The sequence below is a fragment of the Podarcis tiliguerta genome, assembly GCF_965153285.1.
Source record: "Podarcis tiliguerta genome assembly, chromosome: 9".
NCBI classification, from domain to species: Eukaryota; Metazoa; Chordata; class Lepidosauria; order Squamata; family Lacertidae; genus Podarcis; species Podarcis tiliguerta.
This window is the reverse complement of record NC_139542.1, coordinates 58,151,094-58,176,991: the sequence shown is the minus strand read 5'-3', so window position 1 is coordinate 58,176,991 and position 25,898 is coordinate 58,151,094. Positions and strand designations below refer to the sequence as shown.

At 40.8% G+C, this 25,898-nt stretch overlaps 2 protein-coding genes across 11 annotated transcripts in view; both read left to right on the top strand.

The window, feature by feature from the left end:
- Window positions 1-25,898, top strand: part of LOC310685618 (uncharacterized protein) — an 850,221-nt gene that overhangs the window by 674,610 nt on the left and 149,713 nt on the right. The window lies entirely within an intron of this gene.
- The window catches only part of CORIN (corin, serine peptidase), a 127,763-nt gene that overhangs the window by 39,605 nt on the left and 62,260 nt on the right, over window positions 1-25,898 (top strand). For all 9 annotated transcript variants that reach the window (XR_014515340.1, XM_083458063.1, XM_083458062.1 and 6 more), the window contains 3 exons: window positions 170-380; window positions 13,192-13,373; window positions 25,700-25,813. Coding sequence is in view for 8 of the 9 variants with exons in the window: in XM_083458063.1 (XP_083314189.1) it covers window positions 170-380; window positions 13,192-13,373; window positions 25,700-25,813 (507 nt within the window). In the remaining variant the exon portion in view is untranslated. The remainder of the gene's footprint in view (window positions 1-169; window positions 381-13,191; window positions 13,374-25,699; window positions 25,814-25,898) is intronic.

Here is a 25,898-nt window from a genome sequence, read left to right as displayed (position 1 = left end):
AGGAAATGTAAATGAGGTTTGAAGTGAGAAAAACAACAGCAGAGAAAACAAGTAATGTTCTAACAGAAGAGGCAGCTAAATGTCACATATTTATTTGAACTATTCAGCCAATTTTTGCTTTGTAGTATAATAATGTTGTTCATCCCCCACATATGTTCTTGTTTCACAGGTTCCTGCATAAGTATCACCTACAGCCAGTGCCAAATGCTGCCATATAACCACACCACTTTAACACCAGTCCTTTCCATTGTCAAAAGCATTGAAATGGAAAAATTTCTCAAGTTCTTCGGTTATCTCAACCGCCTCAGCTGCTATCAACACATCATGCTGTTCGGCTGTAGCCTTGCTCTTCCTGAGTGCATCAGTGATGGTGATGACAGGTATTTGGGAACTAAAATGGGGTGATTAGAACTAACTACAACCAAATATTGAATCATGGCAATGCAGCCTAGAGTTAAACCATATGGCCTTTTTTATTGAAATAATTTAGCTGTGGATGACAGTCTCCAACAAATTTTTGCCAAGCTAAACGAGCTCAAAGGAACAAGCTGCAATGTATTACTCAGGGACAACTAAATAGTATTCTTATAACAGTTTGAACACATTAACTCTTGTGAATGATTTTGTTATAGATTATGGGCCAGTTGGATGCATCTTAATCCACATTTAATTTAGTGGCAGAATTCAATATGCAGCATTTTGAAATGTCCTGTGAAAGCATTTGTCCTCTTCCCTAGAAAATACAGCTCATCTTAAATGTAAATGAATTCTTACCTATCTGAGGTAGTTTTTGCCTGATGTGTTATACTTTGAGTAGCTTTATGCAAGGTATACATTCCATTTCTCTCATCAGTACCCCTGCAGCTGAATATTTGGTGGTTTCTATAGTCCTATAGAACCATGCATGTGGTTTTTAGGCTCTGTGGCAAGGTTTCAATGGGGCCAGCTACTGCCATCCCCTCCACACATTATTTCACCCTGAATACCTTACAGGTATTCCAGCCAAAGGTTAAGTTTTCCATCCGTGTAGCCAATGAAGACACAGACTTGTTTGAGGCCAGGCACGGGGAACCCTACTCTTGTTAAGGTAAAGGTAAAGGTACCCCTGCCCGTACGGGCCAGTCTTGACAGACTCTAGGGTTGTGCGCCCATCTCACTCAAAGAGGCCGGGGGCCAGCGCTGTCCGAAGACACTTCCGGGTCACGTGGCCAGCGTGACATCGCTGCTCTGGCAAGTCAGAGCCGCACACGGAAACGCTGTTTACCTTCCCGCTAGTAAGCGGTCCCTATTTATCTACTTGCACCCGAGAGTGCTTTCGAACTGCTAGGTTGGCAGGCGCTGGGACCGAACAACGGGAGTGCACCCCGCCGCGGGGATTCGAACCGCCGACCTTTCGATCGGCAAGCCCTAGGCACTGAGGCTTTAACCCTACTCTTGTTATATTCACATAATTGTGCTTTTCAGTTTAATAAGGACAACACTCAAAAAATACTGTGTTTTGTGTTGACACCACATAATATTGAAGATTATGATCTCTCAAGTCTTAAGCAGAACTAGCAGGCTTACATTCCTGGATCTACACATTTTGCCACAGTGGGCAGAAGTCTGGACAATTGCTGGAGCGAAGGGAGAGAACAACAGGAGGATGAATGCGAGCCAAGAGGTCACCCACATGTCCTGAGGCTTAGCCTCCACACCTTACTCTCCCCAATTTCTTTTCCTTCCCAGTGCCAGGGAGTCATCTTGGGGAGGCAGGAAAGTGCAGTATGGCCCTTGGCCATGTGCAGAGTGTGCCAGCACCAGCCAATCTCCCCCCTCACCACCGCATAGATGGTTCTCTGAAACTCCTCTCTCCTTTCCCTCCTTTGGCTCACCTCTGCAGCATCCTTGGGCTGCTTCTGACACAGATCTCCCCTGCTTTAGCTTGCTGCTGGGCACCTCCCTTTTGTCTGCTGCAGCTCCATGCTGTGCCATGGCCCGGGGTGATGGTTGCTCCACCTCTTCCTCTCTTGGTGCTAGGAGGTTGCTAGAGAGGCAAGGAGGCTCAAGTTGTTCCAGCTTTCCTAGGCTTTTGGTTCCATTGGATGCCACCAGGACTTGAGTTCACCAAGCCAGCCCTGTGCTTCATGGGTTATTGAGCCAGGCTGGCCCTGCGAGGGTGGACAGCATTCAGTGGGAAAACTCTCCCCTTCTGTCCTGTGCAGGCTTCCCTTTCTTGGTGGCGGTAGTGACAAAGGGATGACGAAGACGGGAAAGACTATTCATGTTTCCCTGCCACCATCACCACTGAGAGAAGGAAGGCCTTCTTTTCTTTGTGTCTTGGGACACAAAGGGGAGAAATACCGTACGTTTTTGTGGTTCTGTTAAATGACATTAGGGCAGGGTGCTGTTTGTTTCCCCTCTCACCTGTGGCACGTATCCCCTCTTTCCTCCCCTTGAGCCATGTATGCAGGCTTGCAATCTAAATAGGTGCAGGTGGAAAAGGAAAGAATAAGTGAGTAAGGTGGGACAGCAAGAGAAAATAGATGGCTAAATTTTGATTTAGGAAAAGTTACGTGGAAATGGATATTATTTGAGGCACTTGTTAAAGAGCAGAAGGGTTGAATCAAATGATACTCTGGAGCCAATGAGTTCCAGAGATAAACTACTGCCAAAGCAAATAGGCAGAGGCATGAGAAAAACAGATGTAATCTTTGATCTAAGTAAGAGATTAGTACCAGAGGAACATACAGCTCTAGGAGGAGTATAAAGATTAAACAAGAAATATTAAAAGGAGCAAGGAGGTTCAAGCATTTAGAAGTACAAAGAAATTTAAGTGAATGTGATGAAGGCAAGAATCCAGTGCAAAGAGAAAAGGAGGAGAAAATCACGATCATTTTTACAGACAAGCGAGTGAGATGAGCTGCATAGTAAAGGATGATGGATACAGGATTTTGAAGGGGCTTTGATCTGCAATGAAAAAGAGACAGTCAAATAATGGTATTGATTCTGGTTACCCTTTGGGCCACCTTGATGTTACAGTCAACAAGTGATGAACATGGATGTGTGGATGAACCCTTATTTTTATGAGCTTCATGCATACCTATAGACTTGGAAACTTTTTCTAAGGAAGTCTGGTAATGTATCCACCGCACCACACTAGCAAACCTAATTCATCAAATTCCAGTCAACCTTATTCCCTATTTAGGCTGCAGTTACCTGCAGGTTTCCAAATCAGGGTGCTGGCTGCTTTTCTTATTTCAAGGCTATTAAAATTATATTTAAATAAGCTAAAATAAATAAATGTTAATGATTATAGTTTTCCACGTTGTGAATTTTAGTTGCTGCAGGTGTGCTGGTATATCTGAGTGGAAATCAGTTCAGAGTGAATAAATCTCTTCATTCACAGAGTGATTAGCATTGATTCACACATAATGTTTCCATGTGATTACACACTAAATCATATGCAGTGCTCATCTGTACAATGTTGGTGATTACTTAAAGATGGCAAATAAAGGTACATAGGTGTATCATATAAAACCACATTTGACAGCCTTCCATGCCACCATTAGCTCCTGTGGTACTGAGACCCACTAATCATGATTGATCACTGGACCTAATGGTCAGGGGTCCCTTTACCTTTTTATACCCAAGTGATGATGCCCTCTCCGTGTGGCAGCTGCGGAAAAATATATAGTCTGCCTACATGGAATATGATTGCTTTGCTTTTCTTCAAATCGTATAAATCTTGTGTATCATGTATTTGGTGTGAGTAGTAACAATTACCAAAACTCGTTTCCCATGTCCAAGCCTTTTTGTGATTTATATTTATGTGTGTGTATTTTGTTTTAGTGCATTAGCAGTTCAACACTTCTTTGTTGCACTACTCCAGTGCTCATCAAGACATGAAAAAGAAGTGGCAGATACTAGCAAAGTCACCCTCCCCCACTTGCCCAAAGCAATGTCCCATCATTTTATGAGGTTAATTCATTTAGTTGTTTAAAGGCATGTTTGGGGCTTCCTGTCACTGTTCATCTACACAATCCCTAATATACCTTACGTTGTAACAAAATGAAGAGATAGTAAGGTATTTTATTCCATATTTTTCTTAAAATACTCTTGCAATTTTTTTGACATAAAATACCTAAATGTTCACCTAGTTGCCAAACATTTGGAGTCTGATTATATTTGGTTTCAGTTTTTTTATACTAGACAATTACTTAATTGTTGTATTTAGTAATTGTATTCAGTAAAGACTGCTTACCTCCTTTGGGGACAGCGGCACAGCATGGTGAGCCACAGGGAGAGGGCATTCCATCGCCGACATGGCTGACTGATGTCATCATTGGCCTCATCTGGCTGCAGGGGCACTTGGAATTCCCTGCTCAATTTTATTTGAATTGGCCGATCATGGCCTTTGAAGGGAGGAGACAAGAACCTTTAAAGGCTGGACGCACTGGTAGTGGGCAGCATACTCACCCCATATGTCTGGTCTGCCTGGAGGTAGGTGAGCAGCGCACATGTATGGCACTTAAAATTTTTTTATATATATTTCGACTGCATCAGACCAACATGGCTACCTACCCGAATCATTGCTGTGGAGCTAATTGATCATTGTCTTCAGGGCCAGGAAGGAATTTGCCTGTGGACCTATTGAGCCTGTCTGGGTGTTTTGTCTTTCTCATAGCAATTGTCATAACTTTGGCGGAAAAAGACATTGGGTTGGATCCATAGTCTAAGTGTTGGGGTGGGGAGTGGAGCCTCATCCACTCCTAGGTCAGGATCAAAATGCAGGGTACCCCAGTAAAGAAGTCTAGAGGGAGAGTTGTATCTGGTGGTTTAGACACCCTACTGGCAGCCTGGTGGGACTCCTCATTTGGGGAGATACCAGAACCCAAGCTCAACCCTGAAGGAGTAACCAATCAGGATATTCCCACTTGGAAATAACCTCCAGTTCATTGGAGCTTAATCCCAGATAAGTATACATGGCAGGGATACAGAACTTGTGACTCTCCTAAAGCTATTGGATTCTAACTCCCATCCCAACTTGAACCATCCTGGCCCATTGGCAGAAATGAAAGGAGTTGTAGTTGAAGAACATCAATGATGTATAGGATTGCAGGCTCAATAAATGAATTACTTTTACAGTAAAGAAAGCTCTTGATATCACTTAGTACTGTGAAGTACTAAACCTATGAGTGCTGAAGGGACAGAAGGAAATCACACCAAAGGTATAGCTATTAATAGCTACTAGAATTTAAAAGCTGGGAATTTCATTATGTGTCAAATGAAGAGTGGTAATAAAGCAGAGGGCTAAGTGATAAGGGCAGCTGACAAGGAGATGAGTGAAAAGAAAACTATTGTTCTTAAGATATGAGGGAATTTGTGGAACACTAATTATGATTGGCAAGTATTAACATATGTATTGTCAAGTGTAAAAACAGTCTAATTTTGACATCTGGTTCAATTATTTAATCTTGATTTTTTAAATATAAAAATGTGTTCTCTGTTATAATTAAGTATTTCTTTTGGCATTCAAAATCTGAAACATTTATTGTTTTTATAGCATGATATTAAGCACATGTTCCAGGAGTTTTATTGTCCAAATCACAAGCAGAAAGGTTTGGTCAGGACACATAAAACACCTTCCTCTATTGTTACAGAGGAAACATTAGTTCCAGCGCCTATTACAAGGTTGCAGAGGAACATGAATAGTCAAACAGAAGAGGAAAAGAGCATCTAGGTGTGTGTCTCCAGAAATAAATGTGTGGGTCTGGGCAAGCTCTCTGCTTAATAATAATAATAATAATAATAATAATAATAATAAATTTAATTTTACTGATAATTCTAGTCACTGGAAGCGTCTGTAGAAAGAATAGCTCTGACTAAATGGAGTTAAGAAACCAATGCATTTCATTTGACACAGCAGGTGAAAAGTGTTTTTTGTGGGGTCAGGGGGAGGCCAACTTCAGTCAGCCAGGTGTGTTTCAAACTACATTAACTATATTTGAGAGGTCAGGATGAGCTAGTCTGATATGCATATTTCCTGCAGAGTGCACCTGGCAATTCTGCCTTTAAATAGACCCCTTGATTACAAGGTTATCACTGCTGATTGGTGTAAATGTTTTTATGAGATAATGCAGGCCAGTAAATCTTCCATTTTGTATTGCAACTGATTAGGGACTAGGGAGCAAATGTTATAAAAAAGCAAGCTCTGCTAGAAAGGATTTAAGTACATGTTTCATGGAAATGAAACGGCGGGGGGGCTTCTCTGTGAACAAGCTGCACTGTTCTGTGCCACAGATCCAAACTTGCTTGTGGCCTGTGCCTGGAAGAAAAACATCAACATGAAGCAGTAATCTCAACCATTCCAGTGGGCACATAGCACTTTCATGCGGATGATTGCCAGAAACCCAGTGATTTTATGTGGGCTGGTGGAAGGCCCGACTGGAGGACTGTGGTGGCTATGCCTATGCAGAAGGAATGCGAAGCAAAATTTCTAGCCTTGAGGCCGCATTCCATAATGGCTTTTCTGAGAACTGCAGTGAACTGGTATCTGGATAAGTAGGTGTCATCTTTATGAATGAGTAGTGGACCTTCAGAAAGGCAGGGACCGTTCCCTAATGTGGCTCCTGTCCCTAACTGATTTGTCTTGGAGGACCGTATCTATCGTGGCTGGCATTTAAACTGACAACTCCCGCCAAATGCCATGATCGGCCAATTCAAACAACATTTAATAGGCTGTCCTGAAAGGCCCACAGTCAGCCAAGGCTACATGGGTGACGGAATGCCCTCTCCCCCCAACCTCAGCTCACTGAGGCTATACAATGTCACAACCACCACTGTCCCTGAAGAATGAACTTTCTGTTGGTGGATATTTGAAGGGAGGCTAGTTGATGAAAGGTAAGCTGTATTCCTTCCTCTGCAGTGAACTTTGAGGTGAGGTGTTAGAAAAGAGAACGGGTAATAGAATCACTCCCTCTCCTCTTCCCTGATTCCCATCTATTCCAGAGTAGGGATGGGGGAGAAATTCAATTCCGTTTGCATTTAAAGTCAAATTTATCAATTTTGTACTTTCTATAACACATGAGAACTGAAACATAGTCATTCTTTGAAATGCATTTCTCCAACCGACCAATGTTTACAAAAATGCATATATTAGCCACCCAGAGTTGCTGGGGCAGATGGGGTTTTTTGCTTTTTTGTTTTCCCCCCATAAATAATAGAATTCCATTAGGAGAAATGTGTACCAAAATGGCTAAGAATTTCCATGAGAATTTTTCAAAAGAAATTTTGCAGATTTCTGCAGAAATGTGGAGAACCAAATTTAAGATTGGAAAAACGAGAAACTGAAAGAAACAAAGCTGAAAGAACTTGCCACTCTTATTTCAGAGTACCCAGTGGGCTTTTTACAGATAATTTTTATGCTGTGCTTGTGGATGTGACAGCATGCACATATTAATAGACAGGAAATCATTAGGGCTGAGGTATTTTTTGAGAAAGCTCATGTGGTACGGCTCTGGTAGTCATAGCCCAACGCTCCTGACCCAAGTCTGATATTCAGTCCACTGAACTACATTGTACTTTATGAAAGTACTGTAAGTATGAAAGTTTTCTGTAAGTATGAAAGACTTACAGAAAACACAGACCAGAATTGATGGCATTCTGAAATACTTTTCTCTTGTACAGAAAAACTGTGATAGGCCAGCTTTTCCTGATAATTCTTCTGGTTAGAGTCAGCTGCTGAATATTAGAAATGTATTTTCTATGTCCTAACACTTGGCTTTCTGTAATTAACTTGATTCCTCTTAAATATGAGGACAGAAAACACTCAATGAGCCGTCATGAGGTCATTTGGCTGAGAAACAGACAATGATAACTGGTGGCACTCTTTTAGTTATTAAACTCTGAACAAATGGCAGTAATTAGTGTTAACTATGTTCAGTTTGAACAAGAAATTACTTCAGGTATTTAGGAATGTCAACACAGTACAGCTTTAAAAACTCTTGTCCAGACTTAACAGCAGGCTTCTCCTAAACTTTCAAGCTGTGAAATATGAACCCTAGCATTGCCACATCTTACACGCCCTTTCACACACTAAAATACTATCTACAATGCGCATCAAACATATCCCCTCTATTTTTCATCTTTTTCTGTCCAGAATTTGCTGCTTGTAGTGTTGTCAACTTCAGTTAGCAGCCTCATTCTCATAGTATATGTTTCGACTGATTCAGGCTGTGTACACACCACAATTTTAAAGCACATTTGAAGCACATCCTTCCTCTCAAAGAATTCTGGGTGCTGTAGTTTACCCCTTCCCAGCAACCCTTCACAACCTTCAGAGCTCAGAATCCTCTGAGGGAAATAATGTGTGTAGGAGTGGGGTTCATGCTTGCTGGTTCAGCCCCAAGCAATCTGCATACAGTAGGTGTAAAAGGTTCCCCCCCCCCACATGTATAGTGCATACAGTTGTATGCACATATGGTATTCCATGTGATTGGAAACCCTACATGATCTTGAATCCAGTCATTTTAAGCACCTGCCGAATGCATGGAAGTTGATGGCAAGGGCCAGAAGATCCCACTGGGCATCAGTACACATGCAGAACACATAAGGATAATGATAGTCAAAGTGAGACTATTTCCCCATCACGATAACATTCTTGTGACAATGTTTATGATGGAATGAGCTGTGTGAAAATGTGTTACGAGAATAGTGCATTACGGTTATACTATACCAATGTTGGATGCGAAAGAGCAAACATTTCAGATAAAGAATAGTTAGTCTAACTACCGTTTTGGAGACCTTGGATGATCAAGCATTTTAGGTAGTGTTCCAAAACCATAGAGCAATTTACTCTTAATTATCATTGGATAATACTGGTTACAAGATACCACAGGAGTCCTCCTATAAATATCCCTCTTTCACTTTAGGGCAGTGATAGCCAAACATGGTCCTCCAGCTGTTTTGGAACTACAACTCCCATCATCCATAGCTAACAGGACCAGTGGTCCGGGATGATGGGAATTGTAGTCCCAAAACAGCTGGAGGGCCAAGTTTGGCCATCACTGCTTTAGAGTCTAAAGAGTGCACTAGTGGTGCATACCTGTCATGCACTCCAGGTGCACGAAGTGTTTTTATGAGTGAAAGCAAGACCTCCTCTATGATACATCCTTGGCATATTATTTTATTTTAGCATAAGTGCAGCATCCCCAGGGTCTGGACTGAGCAGCACATGGTGCTTGCCTGAATAGTCTTCAGGTGATCTTTCACACATCTAGTGCATTCATGCTTCCATCCACATGACACTGTCAGGGGCAGGATCATGGTCTAGAATAGATCAGGAAGGAAACTGATTTCAGAGAACAGTGCTGGCAGGTAGCTCCTTTTTCTGTAGCATTCCACAGGAGGGTTTCATAGGAATTTTATCATAGGAATCATTGTGGAACTGATCTTCAGGCAGGGAAAATATCCTGCATTAATGGGTTCCATTTTGGAATGTGCAAAAGATAAGCCACACAGATTTTATGTCTGATAAGCCACACAGATTTTATTTTATTTTTAAAATCACAGCTGATTTTATCTCATGATCCAAAGAAATTTAGTCAGGGAATACAAGGACTCATGCTGTGTTACATTATCCTATGTCCTACGATGGCTTTAAAAAAACAAACATAAATGGTAGCACTCATTTATTTTTAACATCTGGTATATAAAGATTAATCAAGATGTAGATGCTTAACCATAATATCATTGTTGACAGGGGGAACAAATAGGCCTGTATTAAATTTGATCACTGCTTCATATTTATTTGCTTTACTGAGCTTAAAGGACCAAATGTAGTTGTGGCAAGTGTTGTGGTGAATGGTATGGCATAGAATTAGCATTTTCTTGGTTGCTTCCAGACCATAAACTTGGCCAATCTATCTAAGTATCATAAATTTCTCCTTTTATGAGCCCAGTCATTTTTAAATTATTATCAAATTGTTAGTATAACCCATGTAAGCATACTGCTGCAAAAGAGACTGATTTATAATAGTTATGCTTGAAGTAATTTGCTGAATCTTCCTCCTACACACATAGGTTTTCATTTAGAAAATCTAAACTTATCACTGTGTGGATGTGATCATTGAAACATTAACTCAGTTGATAAAGTGGAGTGGAAAACAAAGCAATGTCACAAAGCTACAAAGGACCACCCATCCAGAATCCCTGTTCAAATCTAGAAGAAAAAAACACACCAATCCAATAAATGAATTCCAGTTGTGCAGCTTCCCACTCAAAGAATGAATTTATACAACAAAAGAGCCACATGGATTTGTTTACATTTTTAATATTCAGTGTAATTAGTGGGTTTCTAACTGTGTGCATTAAAAGCAACATGGTGGAAAACCATAGTTTTATTGGATCATTTATTGGAATTTTTGTATTCTGATCTATGGAGTTGAAAAGTCCTTCTGTACCACCCAGAATGAATGAAGGGCCTTCTGTTTTTATTTTATTTTTAAATGTATATTTTTTTTACTGAAGTGTTTGCCTCTACTGATTTTATGAGAACCAAGTGAACTGTTATCAATTTAGTATTCTGCATTAGTGGAAAAAGTCTCCCCTTTTAAAAAAAGAAGTATGTTTTACATATTTTAAATTAAATGCTTTCTCAAGTTAATTGAAATCCTGTTTATATAATACTGTTGTGGGTTTGCAGGGGGCCAAGGATCCCTTAATTTCTGAAATTAGCAAATTAGGAAAGGTGGGGTTTGATCAATGGATTTAGCAAGGCTTTAAAAAGTAGGTCAAGCCAGCTTCCTCAGGAGATTGTCTGAGAGAGGTGCCATCAAGGAACAAAACAGGTGATAGCAGAGGCAATGCCATGACAAAAGGTGAACCGTCGGGACATTCAGTGTCAGACAAGAAGGAGGCGGGGAGGTGAGGTTGCCAACGTTACAAGGGGCATGGTGTCACCACAGGAAAAAGTGTCCTTTTTGCACAAGCTTGAATTGCATTTTAGCAAGGGTTTTTGAGAGAAAGAAGGGTGGGGCTAGAGGCCATGAGGGCTGAGGATCATACAAGCTGTGTGGAGGAGACACAGAGATAGTGTTTTGGCTACTTTTGAATCCTATGCTGTTCTCCTGTGGGGAGCAAGCCCCTCATAAGATGCAGTGCTCAGAACCCTCTCTACATCCAGACCCGGGTGTAAATATGTGTAAATAAACCATATTCTTCACTGTGCCTCATTTTCCCCAAAAGAAACATAAACTCTGGTTAAGTGCCAAGACCCCTGGAAGGTGGCCGGTAACAATATTAAATGCCCTCTATTCACAACACTAGGGAAATTATCACATATCAGAAAGGTGATGGGCTTATCTTGAGCCTTGCCTAGTACTAATCTCTGACAGCAGCTTACTTGATACTTGGAAAGGGAGCCCTCACATTCCAAAATAGTATCTTTCACCACTATTTTGTGATGTGATGAAAGACAGAAACGTTCCAGAACTATGTAAAAGGTCTCTGCCAGTAGCAGATGCAATACCAACAATAAATGACTTGCAACTTCTCCCACTGACAAGGGCAGCTAGCTATCTGTATATACCCACATTGCTGCCTGCATGCTGTCCTGCCAATTAAATCCCTGTTATCTGAGCCAGTAACACCTTTTCAGAACAAGTCACTCAATAACTCTTTTCCTGTTTGTGAGGGAGCTTTATTTTTGGAGAGTCAAAGACCTCAGAATATTTTGGAGCCTGTCAATGTGTAATGTGCAGCTCTGAGGTAGGTCCTGGAAGCCACAGAAGGAAACTAGGCAAGACAAATAGGTGCTTACTTCTCTTTTGTCCCTTTCTTCTTTCTTCTTTCTTTTATAGAGAACTCCTAATCCATAGTAGTATGGAAAAACATCAGTACACAATGATAACATTTTTGGCTTACTGGACACTTACAAATGGATTTTTATATCTAGACTGGATCTATTCACTTAATCATTTTTTAGAGTTAATATACTCTCCTATTACATTTGAAGCTTATCCTTTGAACATTAGCCTAAAACAAACTGAAATATACAACATATCATTCCTTACATATTGGCCATGTGCTGCTGTGTATCACACAAATCACCTCCACCTAATTATGAATTTTCACACTTCCCAGCAGCCACCAACAATCTGGAGCAGAACTGGTAAAACTGATAATGTGGCATGACGTGTTGAATTCTTACAAGTGTAAGATGCCCAGTGGAAGTTGTTTGCTAGTTGCTACAGGAAGATTGTTCTTGGCAGCATCTCTCTAGGGACCATAATGTGTGCTCTGGGCTACAGGTGAAAAAGTTGGAAGGTTATAATAGCCTCTAAGAGCCAAACTACATGCATGCATAGTTTAGTGTGAACAAGCAAGCATGCAGGCTTCCAGAGAGGAGATTGCAATCTAAGCTCTTATCCTCTTGTTTTTCCGAACCTGGACTCATGGCTTGGCTTTCTCCTAATAGTCCAAGAGCTCATAGTTTGCCTGATAAAACTAAACCACGAGTCCAGATTCAGATGACATGTTAAGTCAAACTGTGCCTTAGCTCAACACAGCACAGCTGCAAAAAGACAGGGGAGAAGCCAAGTGGCTACAATCTCCTCTCCTGGAGCCCCTTATCTGCTTGTTCATGCAAAGCTACAATTTGGCTTAGCATTCACTGTGAAATGAAGGCAGTGCACAGGAAGGTGAGATTTATTTCTTCATTTTCTTACTGAGCTTGGAATGGAGATTGGCCCTTCTTTAGGGGTAGGGTAAAAATTTCACATCTGGCAACCAACACCTGATGTATATTTTGCTCTAGGAAGCTTAGTTTGGTCAGAATCGAGTATACACTTCCAGAGTTAATGCTAAATACATTACTTCTGGTAAATGAGCCACCATAGCTTCTAGAGGGGCGTGAAAATTTTGGTCCTGGGCTTTTTAGATTCGTCTACTCGTGTACTATCTGAAACCAAAGGGTTGCCAGATGGGAAATATATTGCCATTATTTTCAGCTCTCCTACCCCGCTATAGGAGCCCATGGGAAATGGGTACTTTCCCCCTTAAGGCTCCTAGCTGGGCAAAAGGCAGGGGCAGGCAACCTCTTTGCTGTTTAAAATGGAAGCTCTATTTGTGCTTTTCCTTTAAAAAGTAAAAATAAATAAATACGCATACTGGAAGGACAATAATCTTAGAAATATTTGTTTTTCTTTCTAGTCACGGGCTCCTGCCTTGCAGATCATTCTGTGAAGCTGCAAAGGAAGGTTGTGAGCCAGTTCTTGGGATGGTGAATTCCTCATGGCCAGAGTTCCTGGCGTGTTTCCAGTTCCAAAACAAAACTGAAAATAACAACACCACCAGGGTATGCTTCTCTCCAGAACAAGAAAAAGGAAAGCGATGTAAGTTCCCTTTAAATTTTTTTGCTAAAGTGCTGCGTGTTTCAGGTTCTACATATAATGTCCAAATTGCATGTTACACACAGCCATGGTTGTTGTTTTTTTGGCAATTATTTTAATTGAAATGAATCTCAGAGGTAGCTGTATCTGTTCCACTGTGGGAGGGGGTATTTTTCAGTGGGATAACTGACTGGAATGGAAAGAGATAAACAGTCCCATCCCCAGTTGTTCCTCTGCTGAAACATGCAGTCTTAGAAGCTGCTTTTGTGTTACAAAAGAAAAGCAAGAAAGAGGATACATCCAGATGTGTGTAACATGTTAAAGGCTCATTTCTTTCTCCTAAGATTTTTATGCTGCAATTTTGATAATGTTTTAGTTCAGCTTGTATTTTTTATAGCTTTTATTGCATGATCTAGCCTATGCATTGGTTTAAAGCTGCTGTTTTAAATTGTTTTATACTGTGTTGAGGCAGGTTTTTACAACTGTGATTTCTTTCTTATAAGGATATTTCAACCATATTTGTATGTATGTAAACCACCATGTAAGTGCCATTCCCTAAAAATCCCTATTTAAAAACAATTAGACAAACAAACAAACAAACAAACAAACATGTAGCTTGACCCAGTGATGGGGAAAACCTCAGTGAACTTTCAGGTCCCTTAAATAAATCATAGAAAGATTCAGAAGAGGAAAAATGTAAGGTGGGAGAAGGCAAACTATTAGCTGGAGTTGTTGTTCATGCTTAATGCTATTATTTCAAAACAAATATGTTCCGTTAATCTTGCTTTTGGAGTTTGACTCTGGAAAGCAATATTGAAATCCACATAAGCGTAATGGTACTGTCTCTGAAGCAGAGGTGCCATTTCCTGCCCCGCCCCCATTTTTGTTGGGCGGCTGGACCCCCCAATGGCTCAGCAGCAGGAGGAGGAGGCTGAGCGCCAGAGAAGAGTCACTGCTGGCCTTTGAAGCCATGCTGCAGCCATGTTCGGCTCTGCCCCTGGCTTCTCCCAACGTCATGTTGCAATGTTGTGCATGACACGCGTTGTGCCCTCTCAATCTTCCCCACAACTTGGTGTCTGTGCTCTGAAGCCATGAAGTAGGTTAGACTTGGTAGCAACTGAAACATTTCCCCCCTGCAGTTTGAAGTAAGTTGGGTTTTATAGGAGTCTATAACAGATGCTGTCTATTATATATCAATTCTAGTGTTAGTATTTGAATGGGGAGGGAGAGGGAGAAAGAGGCTAAAAGCTGTCCTGTGATGAGGGCAGACCTGAGAGCTGAGGCACTTGGTTCTGTTCTCCTTTTGTATTTGATAGAGCATTTATGACTGTGGGGTGTGTGTGTTGTTTATTGTAAGCTGCTCAGAGAATTATACTAAACATATATACTAGTCTATAAATGTTACAGATAAATAAATGTCTGCTTTATGAAGTCTGCAAAAGACATCAACTTTCACAAGGGAACAGAAGGAACTGAGAATTTAGCTGATTTGGAATAAATATTTCTACAAGTTTCTCTGATGTCAGCATGCAAGGGAGTGAAAGTCAAGCTTTCACCAGTCTTTCCTTCTGCTTGATCCCTTTAACCTATACTCCACCTTGTTCACCGACTTGGAAAAACAGTCTTTAAATGGCATTCCTTTGGGTCAGAAGTGCACCTCCCTAGCAATGAAAATACTTCAGTTATTTTTCTTCTAGTCCTCCCTTCATATCTTTTATATCTTGTGTTATTTTAAGTAGCCAAAGCTGGGAACTGTGTTTTAAACAGCAGTAGATAATATAGAAATCATAAATGAGAAAAGTAGATAAAAGACTAAGGAACAAAATATTTGATTTGCTTTCTGAATCCATTTGATCCATTTTTAGAGCAGTAAATGCCCTTGTTGCATTGATTGAGATATTTCCCCTCCATTTCTGCTGCATTTTTCACTGGGGAAAAAAATCTGATCATTATCTCTCTTCTAATCCATGTCCATTATTATTTTCTGATTACTGTGTGGCATGTCACTGTGAAAATTTCATGGCACTTATTGGTGCTTAAATGTCATGTTATTACATATAAAACCCTGAATGTCTTGGGACCAGATTACTTAACGGACAATCAATATCTGTATAGTCTACCAATAACTTAAGATCCAGCTCAGAGTGCCTCAGTGTCCATTGTTCCAGCTGGCAAACACACGTGATTAAAGCATTTTGCTGGTGGCCCTGGATGTAATGTAATGTAATGTAATGTAATGTAATGTAATGTAATGTAATGCAACACCTGTCAAAATTAGGCAGGCCCCATCTGTGTTGTCTTATGTATAAAGTTCCAGATTCTATGTAACGATTTAGAACAGGCATTTTATTAATAAGAAAGCACATATATATCTACAACATCCATTTAACGTTCTCTAACTTACCAAGTTAACTGACAGGCTTGTGCTTAAGGATCTATTAATCTTAAATGCCCCCTATCGGTCTCTACAGCCACAGCAGGCACTGTAACTCTTGACTTCACCATGAAGGCACGTACACACACCTGAAACTGCCTGTCAGATATTTCATGCATCAAAATTCATTAACCATTTTGGTGGTACCCTTTTGAGTGAGGAATGTCTGATTTTTGTCTTTCCACTGTACCTTGTTGCCCTCCCACCTCTTCCTTAATATCAGTAATATATTTTTCAGTCCAGCCCTCTTGACTTTCTAAATAAGTAGGTGGTGACAGCAGCTGTAAATATCTCTCCTATATATAATCCCATTATCACCTTCTGTCCCAAAAGAGCCACTTGCCTTGTTGCTGTTGCTTTCTTACTTTAGCATTTACCATTATGCAATCTCACTCTTATCATTTTTACACCATGCTAGTAACATCTTTGGTCCTCATTCATTGCACATTTTTCTACTATGAGAACACAGGCTATTATTTTACTAGGTTGAGGCCAATGTAACTATAGTGTATAAAATTCAGGAATTTTAATAATCTGGGAAAGCCCTCCTAAACTGGACATGGGTGAATGTAACATATCTCTTCCTCCTACGATGACAGTATCTGTAAAGATCCTGTGTATTAAGAAAACAATGTCCTCCCTTCTTAATATATATCCTAATAGACTTGAGACTGTGTGGGTTAGTTAATTCTCACTAATGCTGATTAATTTCATGGACAATAGTAAGATATTTTTTCTTAGAGGTATAATAGTTTCTCATTTTAGTGTCTTTCTCTTTTATTTATCTATTACACATATCTTGCTCTTTACTTGTTACTTGGTCCTCCAAAGCAAACACGCATCTTGGCACTGACTGGCTGACCTACTTCAGTGAGTAAGATTGATTTGCACAGCCGCTTTGGCTATGAAGAGCCACTTATTTTTTCCAGCCACTTATTTTGCCAGTGGTCTTACGCACTTACACCACTCACAATAGTCTTAGGATTGCAGTAGTGTGATTACAGTAGTGTTAGATGTGGTATCACAAACCTTCAAAAATACGAACTGCACCTTCTCTTGAAGAAAGTCTATCCTCTCTCTTTTAGCCTTTGTTTAAGTCAACAAAGAATGTGTATGCCCTAGTAGTGCTAAAACAATGGTGCAGAAATAATTGCCCATGTTCTAGTGGGACTTGGTTAGCTGTTTAATGCAGAACAAAGATCACAACACCGGTCAACATAATGTTTTATAGATGAAGTAAGGCAGTCAAATACATCTTAAATCTAGTGTATGCATACACTCTGGAACATGAAAAAGTATGTGGGAGGATTTGGTTTTCAGCAGAAGAATTAGGCATGTCTTTTGTTATAATACTGGATATTTTTCTGTACTCTTTGACATGTATTGTATGTCAGGCACATCTGTAAGCCTATTGACAAAAATAATGGCTTTAGATCAATTCCTGCTGAGTTATTCTAGATGGTGGATACAAGGAAAGAAAATTTATATGTGGAAATATTTATTTTGATATATATTGGAAGCCAACTGAGGCCGTGTTGCATGCTAAACAAAATTGTTTTGTTCATGTAACTTAAAATCTTGAGGCCCTGACTTAGCAAGAAGGATTTACAATTTGTTTAAAATTACTACCAGTTTATATCTGGACCTGAAGACTGTTTAGAACTATTTTTCCCAAGCAAACTGCTTTATAAATAAACTGTAAAATACCTTTTTGTTCTTTGAAAAGTTTGTTTGATAGTCTATATGTTGTAACTGTGATGCATAAGCCTGGAAAATATTTAAAGACTTCTGTTCTAACATGTTGCAGCCAGTTGTGTGGATACCAGATGGCTCAGTCTGATAATTAATTTGCTCTCCCTGCATGTAGTTCCAATCTGCTGCGTGCAGAAAAGTAGATTTCTTTCTATAACTGTTTGAAAAGTAAAAGTTGTTAAGCATGAAGGAGACACAGAAATAATTTAATGAAATTCTGTCTGAATGATATATAAGATGAGGGGAGAAGCTTGGATTTTCAATTTTCAATAAGGGAAAGAGCAAAATTCAACCGGGTTTGGACTTTCATTTTTTATTGCCTCAGCTGCACACACTGTTGTATTTCCTGCAAAACAGCTTCTGATGGCAGCTGTAGATATATGGGACAGAAATTGTGTTTTGGTTCTATGCTTTGCTTCTTTTTGTCACTTAAAATAGGTTAGATATCACTATTCAGGAGCTGAACAGCAAAATTGCACATATTTATTTATTAGTAAGGCTTAAGCTCTGAAAGAGGTTTACAAAATGACATAGTGTTATCTGCCTTGTGGTGTTTGTCACTCACAAATAATATCCAATAGGTGCCTATGAGACATTTATATTTGCAATCCATATTGCAATCAAAATAGTTTTAAATTCATATATGAGGGACTGATTGTATTTGCATAGCTCATATTTGCATGAATGTTCAACAGTGCAATGTAGATAGAATACATGTGGAATATATATAACAAAATTGGGGGAAATCTAATGTCTTTCTAAGTCATCAGTTTGATGCTTTCCTAGAGCTGGGAGACTGCTGGAGCATCATAACAAGAGATGGGAATAGGATGGTGGCTTTGGGGTTGATCTCATAGCTGTGTGGGACAGGGGGAGCATAGCATAGCACGAGTCTAAAGCATACTTTCCACTCATGCATTGCACCCTGAACTATGGTTTGGTGTGTTGTGTGAATATGACCAGTGAGTGAGCAAGGAAAATGTCTGAGTTAGATTCCAGCAAACCTACTACATCTTGCCATGGGATCAGACTTTCCCTTCAGGGGAGCAGAACACTGGTACAAGAGAAGTCTGTGGAATCATTGCTTCTGTGAGCCAAGGACATTGCCATTCTCTGAATCTGAGGACTCTGCCAGAAGCCTTAGTAAGTGGAGAGGGACCTCCAGTCCATGAGATATTCTTGGTGTACTAGGAAGTCCAGTTTACCCATGAGGCCATTTCCCCAAAACCATGTCCATTTGCAATCAGCTGGTGTCACTCTAATGTGAGGGCAATGTCAGCTGAGGTTCATTTCTGAGTTGGTTGCACACACTAGTTCCCACAGGGAACTGGCACATGCAGCCAAAGCAACAATATTTAATTCCCTGCCCATCAGCTAGCAAGTGTGTGGGTGGGTTAAACCTTGCCTGCAGAGAGTAGGGTTGAAGTCTCCACTCCAGAGATTCAAAGAGCAGCTGGGAGCTGTTTGAAAGCCCTTTTGCAAACAGCCCCATGTTGCTCTTTGAAATTCTGAAAGCCAGAGGTTTAAAGAGCAGCAAGGGACTGTTTGCAAAAGGGCTTTCAAACAGCCCCATGCTGTGCTTTGGAGTCCAGACAACTGGAGCTTCAAAGCACTGTGTCATAGTGACATCAGATGAGCATCCCACCCACCTGTCTAATTTGACCCACTGTAATGATCTGGTCTACTGCTCAGAAAAGGTTCACCACTCCTCCCTCACCACCCCTGCCTTAGTGGAACCACAATATCCCCAGCTCTGTTTGAATCAACGAATGCAAAAGCAGATGGATACCCTTTCAATAAAGGGGCTCTTCTCATTGAAGGTGGAACTAGATACTGAAATACAATTGCAGTTCCTATTTAAGGTTCTTGATTAGAATTGCTGCTGAAACAACACTTTTCTCCTGCTTGAATGGAACTGTCCATGGTGCTTTGTTTTCATACAGCTGAGGACATTGCTCAAAACATGTCCCAAGCCCTACCAGCTCACAGCAAGTAAGGCAGAAGGTGGGAGCAATGTGAGTTTTTCACAATATCTTGCTATGCCATCTCCAGGCTGGTGTAGCTGAAGAGCAGGGGATCTTGACTGTGAGTCCTGGAAGACCTGCTCCTTGCACTGCAGGCCTTTTCCCACCGGGCAGGGCAGGGCAGGACTGGACTGGACTGGACCCTAACTGACTCCAGCCGGAAAAGCTGAGGCTGCTGAACAGATTATTGATTAAGTGAGGGTTGTTGCTGGTTTTTTTGCATCTTTATTTTGGATCTTGTGATTTATGTGGAAATTCTTCAATCTGGTTGTGCATTTTTCATGTTTTATTTACTGTCGATGACTACTTTCGTTATGCTGTAGTGGTGTATTTTTTCATATTGTAAGCCACCTTGAGCATGGTTTGAGATCTGGGAAGGCAGCATACAAATAAAATTGTGTATGCATGCATGCATGCATGTATGTATGTATCCGTGGGGAATTGGATCCAGTGGACCCAAAGCTGCAAGACCCCTGCCTTCACAGTCCATTCCTGCTTTCCAGTCTCTATCACTGGTGAGGCAACCACAGACTGTAGCTTTCCATCTGCCTGGGTAAACTACAGTATTCACTGTGACAAGGTTTCTCCCACTCGCAATGCTCCTTCTACATGGCATCCTTAACACCCTGCCTTCAATATGCAGGAATGGGAGGGATGGTGTTTTGGGGCTTTGAAATCTGTTAAGGTTTTTGTTTATACAAAATTCAGAGTTCCTATGTATTACACAGTGTATCTGCAAATGTGAAGTTTGGTACATATACCCAAACATCCTGATTGGATAAATGTTGGTTGTGAGGTCTGTGACTGGTTCAATACATTGATTGACTGAGCTGTAATAAGCATTTTGAAAGTTGCCAAGCTAGAAAAAGTCTAGGATATCATTCTAATTAGCAACATAATGTTTCTTATACTTCTAAATCTTTTGGCTGCTCACTTTTGTTGCTCCTGTGTATAATAATAATGCTCAAGAGATGTCAATTGGGAAACTGGAGATTATCCTACTTAATAGGAATAGACACTTCTCCCCTCAAAACACACCTGCTCCATCCTTCAGTAGTTGGAAAGGCCAGTGTGGTGTAGTGGTTAAGAGTAGTGGACTTGCAATCTGGTGAACTGGGTTCGATTCCCCGCTCCTCCACATGCAGCTGCTGGGTGACCTTGAGCTAGTCACACTTCTCTGAAGTCTCTCAGCCTCACTCACCTCACAGAGTGTTTGTTGTGGTGGAGCAGGGGAAAGGAGATTGTTAGTCGCTTTGAGACTCCTTAGGGTAGTGATAAAGCAGGATATCAAATCCAAACTCTTCTTCTTCTTCTTCTTCTTCTTCTTCTTCTTCTTCTTCTTCTTTTTCTTCTTCTTGTGTTGGAAACTTGACAGATAGAAAGGCTTGTGTTATAACTTTCATTTAAAACTTCAATGAATGGAGTAAAGGTAAAAGGTAAGGTAAAAAACCCCTGGACGGTTAAGTCCAGTCAAAGGCGACTATGGGATGTGGCGCTCATCTCGCTTTCAGGCCAAGGGAGTTGGCGCTTGTCCACAGACAGCTTTCTGGGTCATGTGGACAGCATGACTAAACCGCTTCTGACTCAAAGGAACACTGTGCCGGAAACCAGAGAGCACGGAAATGCTGCATGCACTGACAAAATGCCAATGCAATAAAGATGGGTTTTCTAAAGGAAAGTAGTGCTGGAAGGACAACATATGAGCAGTACACCTAAAGAAGACATACTTTGTAGGGTTTATGAATATTTTCAGGGTAGAGTAGAGAGCCTGCTCCTGTTTGAGCCAGACTATCAAGACTGGATGAAGAAATGTTTCTGCTTGAGGCAGAGCAGCAAATACTCCCCCATCCATCCCCACAAGTCATGGTGCATCATATCCAACTGGGACAGTGCATGAGAATGTGCCACCTGAGCCACTATTGCTGTGCTGCCCCCCACTCCTTTGCATTCCCCTCTTCCCTCCCTCTGCTGCCCCTCATTCTTTGTTGCGTTGGTGCCCCCTCCTCTCCCCTTCCAGCTTTTCCTCAATTCTTTAGCAGCCAATTTAGCAAGCATCCGGGGTGAGGTCCTCTGCCTCCTCCTTCCCTGTTTCGTTTTAGGAAAGACCTAGGCATGTAAATACATGTAAAGAAGACAAGTCTGGAGAAAAGGTGGAATTGGATTCAAACAACAGCTGGATTAAGATTGCCAAATACTTGAACAGGATTTCAGATTTCATAGAAGCTCTGTGGTGGAGGGAAGCTACTCTAAGATGCAGTAATAACTTGATCAAATGTTTTCCCTCCTGTTTCAGCCATAGTGGGGCTGCACAGGAGGTCGCACGCAAAAGATAAGAAAGAAATATTGAGACAAGTGGGTATTTCTGGCTGTAATCCTGCCAGTGTGATAGGCAGAAATTCACAAGGTGAATTTGACTTGGAATAGAGTTGCGATGATGGAGAAAGCTTTGTGAGTTTAAATTTCTGTGCCTTATGTGACTGTTAAAGCCACAGGGGCCTTGCAAGATAAAGGGTTTTCCACCTGCCACCATGAGGAAACATGAGCACCATTCTATAAGAAGAAGAGCATGAAGAAAGGAACTCTGCTCAAAGGTGATTTTTTGCTTTTGGATGAAGTCTTTCATCTCCAGTCACATGGGGCTTGAGGAGAATCATCTGACAGACAGTTGCATCTAACAACTCCTACAGGGCAAAGAGATGAGATGGGTGGTGGAGAGTTAATGTACTGAATTAAAACAAATAGGCCCTGTTATTGTTTTCTTTAAATATATCTGTGTCATGTAAAAACCATCTGTCTACTTAAGAAAGGAAAGTCTTGTTCCAGTGTGTCTTTATTAATAAACAGAGGAACAAGCGCCGAAAACTCTGGAATTTGGAAGAATTCAGCTCAATAACAGGGGCGATTCTGTGAAGAAGTATTTGCTCCATGAAGAAACACCAGACTGAGAGAGGCATATGTACTACAGAATGTCTGGAGTTTATTTATTCTGAGAAAAAGCACGCTGCTTGTGCAGGACTAAAGCCAGAGTAGTAGTATAATATTTGGATCTCCAAACAAGAGCTATTTTAATATCTTAAGAAAGGTTTAGGGATATCACATGGAGAACAGGTAGATTCAAGAATCAGAGCTTTGGACAGAGCAGACGAAAGATTATGAAAGCTCTCAGTAATATTCCCCCCCATTCCTCCAACAAACATTCACTTCTAATTCCCAGGGTAGGGCTACAGTTTTCTTTCCCAGATCTTTTCACTGTCTGCTGCCACAGTATACGGGAGGAAGATACTGAGACTGAAAGAACAGGCTTAAAAAATAGCGAGCTGTTTCAACTTTAGAATCAGAGAGAAGAGTGTGGAACTGATCTGAGGAGAGAAACTTTCCTCTTTTGGCTCCTCATCTTAAGATTTAACTCCTGCCCCATCCCCCAAAAATGCTGAAAAGAAGTCTAAAATATTGAAAGCATGGGGAAAACGTTAAGGCTTTGCGGCTCCAACTTTTGCAAACTTTGGCTGGAAAAGGATTACAGGATTTTTGAAAGTATGTTGGTGTCTGATTTTATTAATGTGTAGTATGCCTTATTGACTGGAAAATGTTTGATCTTTTAGTCATTTATATTCAGGCCTTCTTGTACATTCAGATGAACAGTGGTATTTTAAAAAGCAGTATTCAAATAAGTAAGCTCACTAATATGGCAATGAATGATTAAACCTAAAAAAAAGTAGCTTTCATAAATTCACCTCTTTTGAATGGATCAGTCATGGGAAATTATAACTGGTTGGTTCAGCTGTTTAGATCTGATAATGTAGGAAGTAATACAGCTGAGTTGCTGGTAAAGACAATCTAGAGATGAAACACTTGTAGATTTGTGGTAGACATTCTTTTCTTGCATTTTTTCATTATAGTGCACCACGTTACGTGTAATGACTGAAAAGGCAGTTCTATGTTTAGTTGATCTATGTTGTTACTTTAAAAGCAAAGCAAGGTAAATTTTAAGACATACTTGCAAAAATGAGTATTTGCTATGTGGTGTGATTAATCTGTCCGATGTCTCCTGCATTGGAAACCAGGAAGAATAATAATAGACGAGATAAGTTTTCTTTCTTTTTTTTAATTGCACAAACTATTTTTTTCTCTCTGATACATTATTTTCCTAATAATTAAAGCCTGTATATTGTACCCTGGAACCTCTGAGCAGAGAGTGAAATATATAAATATTAAAGATAAATTAAATAACCTGAATAATATTTAAAGTGATATTTAATGTATTTATAAAGAAAATATACTTCACACAAATATTTTTTGGCAATAATCTGTAGTTACAGATCTATAAAACAGAACTTGCATCTTATTGAGAAAAGTAAGTTCTTTGTTATGTTACAGTCCTTACAGATACATGTAAGTATTCACTGAAACATCAGAAAAAACATTGTTGATAGAAAAAGTTTGGATGCATAATCTTTTAAAAGAAAATCAATAAAGCCAGTGTCTTTCCTCAATCTGCTAAATTCAGGGCAGATACATGCAAGAAGGCAATGTTGTTATTGCTTTTCCTAACCCCAGAGCAACTCTTTAGCATATGACAGAAACATGCCATGTAAACTGTAACTTATCTTTGGCACTGAGGGTGCTTCCTGATGTGAACAATTAAGCATGACTCGATCATTGCTGTTTTGCTTTAAGCTGCAAGTGGAATAGCAAATCTGCTTCCAGATTTCTGGAATCCAAATAATCATCTTTAGCTGGGTGGACAGTTCCCCTTTGCTCAAGTACAAATGCTGTGGTGAAGGGTTTGATGATGATGATGATAATGATAATAATAATAATAAACCGCAGTGTGTGTAGCATTAAATACATCCTGCCCCCTTGCTATGATTTCCAGTCTCTGCATTTGAGGGGAGGAGGGGGGAAATAGATAGCGTTGCACCCCAGACCCCCCACCCCACCCCAAATCTCTGAGCAGCAAGAGACTCCAGAGTTCCCAGGGTTACGATTTTATTTATACATATATACAACCTGAGCATAGGATGGAGAGACTCACAGCATTAAGCAGATCTTGGCTCCCTGTTAGGTTTCTTGGGAAGCATAGAGCAATGCTACATCTCCTGTTTCCAGCATCCAGGGGAGGAGGAGGGGGGGGTGCGGTAGGTGCGGGCTGCCCTGGGTGTCACCACTGAGGGGGGTGACAAAATGCCAGTCAGCACTCAACGCAGCACCTGCAGTGCGCCCAGGCCTCACGTCTTTCCTGGGAGAGATGCGGTGGCTTGTGCGCGCGCAGGCTCTGCACTGCCCAAACGGTCCGCCCGCTGCCTCCCCCCCAGCTGTAGGGCAGTTGAGTGGGAGGAGGCAGGCAGACTCCAGAGGCCCCGCAGTGCGCCCCGCCCCAGGCATCTGAGCGGCTTCCTCCGCCGCTGCCAGCACCAGCCCCCAAACTCAGCCAAGGCCATTACCTTAACAAAGGAGACTCAGCTGACTGGTTCAGCAGTTTTCTCTCTTAGATTCTAACCCCCATATACATTGGATCACAGGTTTGGAAGGATCCCATGGTTATCATCCAGACTGACATAACTACTCCCAAACCCATAACAATATAAAGCAGCAGAATTGGGAAAGGAAACATCATGGCTCTACTATTCAAGTGAGAATGCTGGGCAGTGATCATACCTCCCTTAAAGTCACATGATAATATGAAATCAATCAGTCAGCCTTATGATGTGTTCTCTCCCTAAACATCTTTGGCTTAAGTGCATTGACCTTGATGCCAGAAATCAAATGTCCTGGGAGACCACAAGGTATTCATCAGCTGGTTTCTCTGCGTTGTTATCTTTAAAGAGTAATTTGCATACATTTATATCATACATTTGCATACATTCTGTGTCTGGTTTGCCCTAAGTAAAACACAGAGGGGAATTGTAAAGATATTATGGTAGTTTCTACACACTAGCTATGATCCAATTCTTGTTCTTCAGTCCCCAATAACAATGTGTCTGGACCACTGCTGGTTAAAACCACTTCACAGCAGCTTTAATCAATCTGAAGAAAATTACGTTGTAAAAGAAATGGAGTCTAGAATTTGGTTTTTACTCTGATAAAAATGTCTTTCTACCTTGTTTTTCACCTTTCAGTGCTTTGTGAAGGGGAGGAGAGCTTCTTGTGTACAAGTGGAATTTGCATCCCAAGGAAACTGCAGTGCAATGGCTATAATGACTGTGATGACTGGAGCGATGAGACACATTGCAGTACGTCACTTAAATTTATTATATAACACATGTCTGGCAAGAACAACCCTTCAACTGTTTGGATGAGCTTAGAAATAAAAGTCAT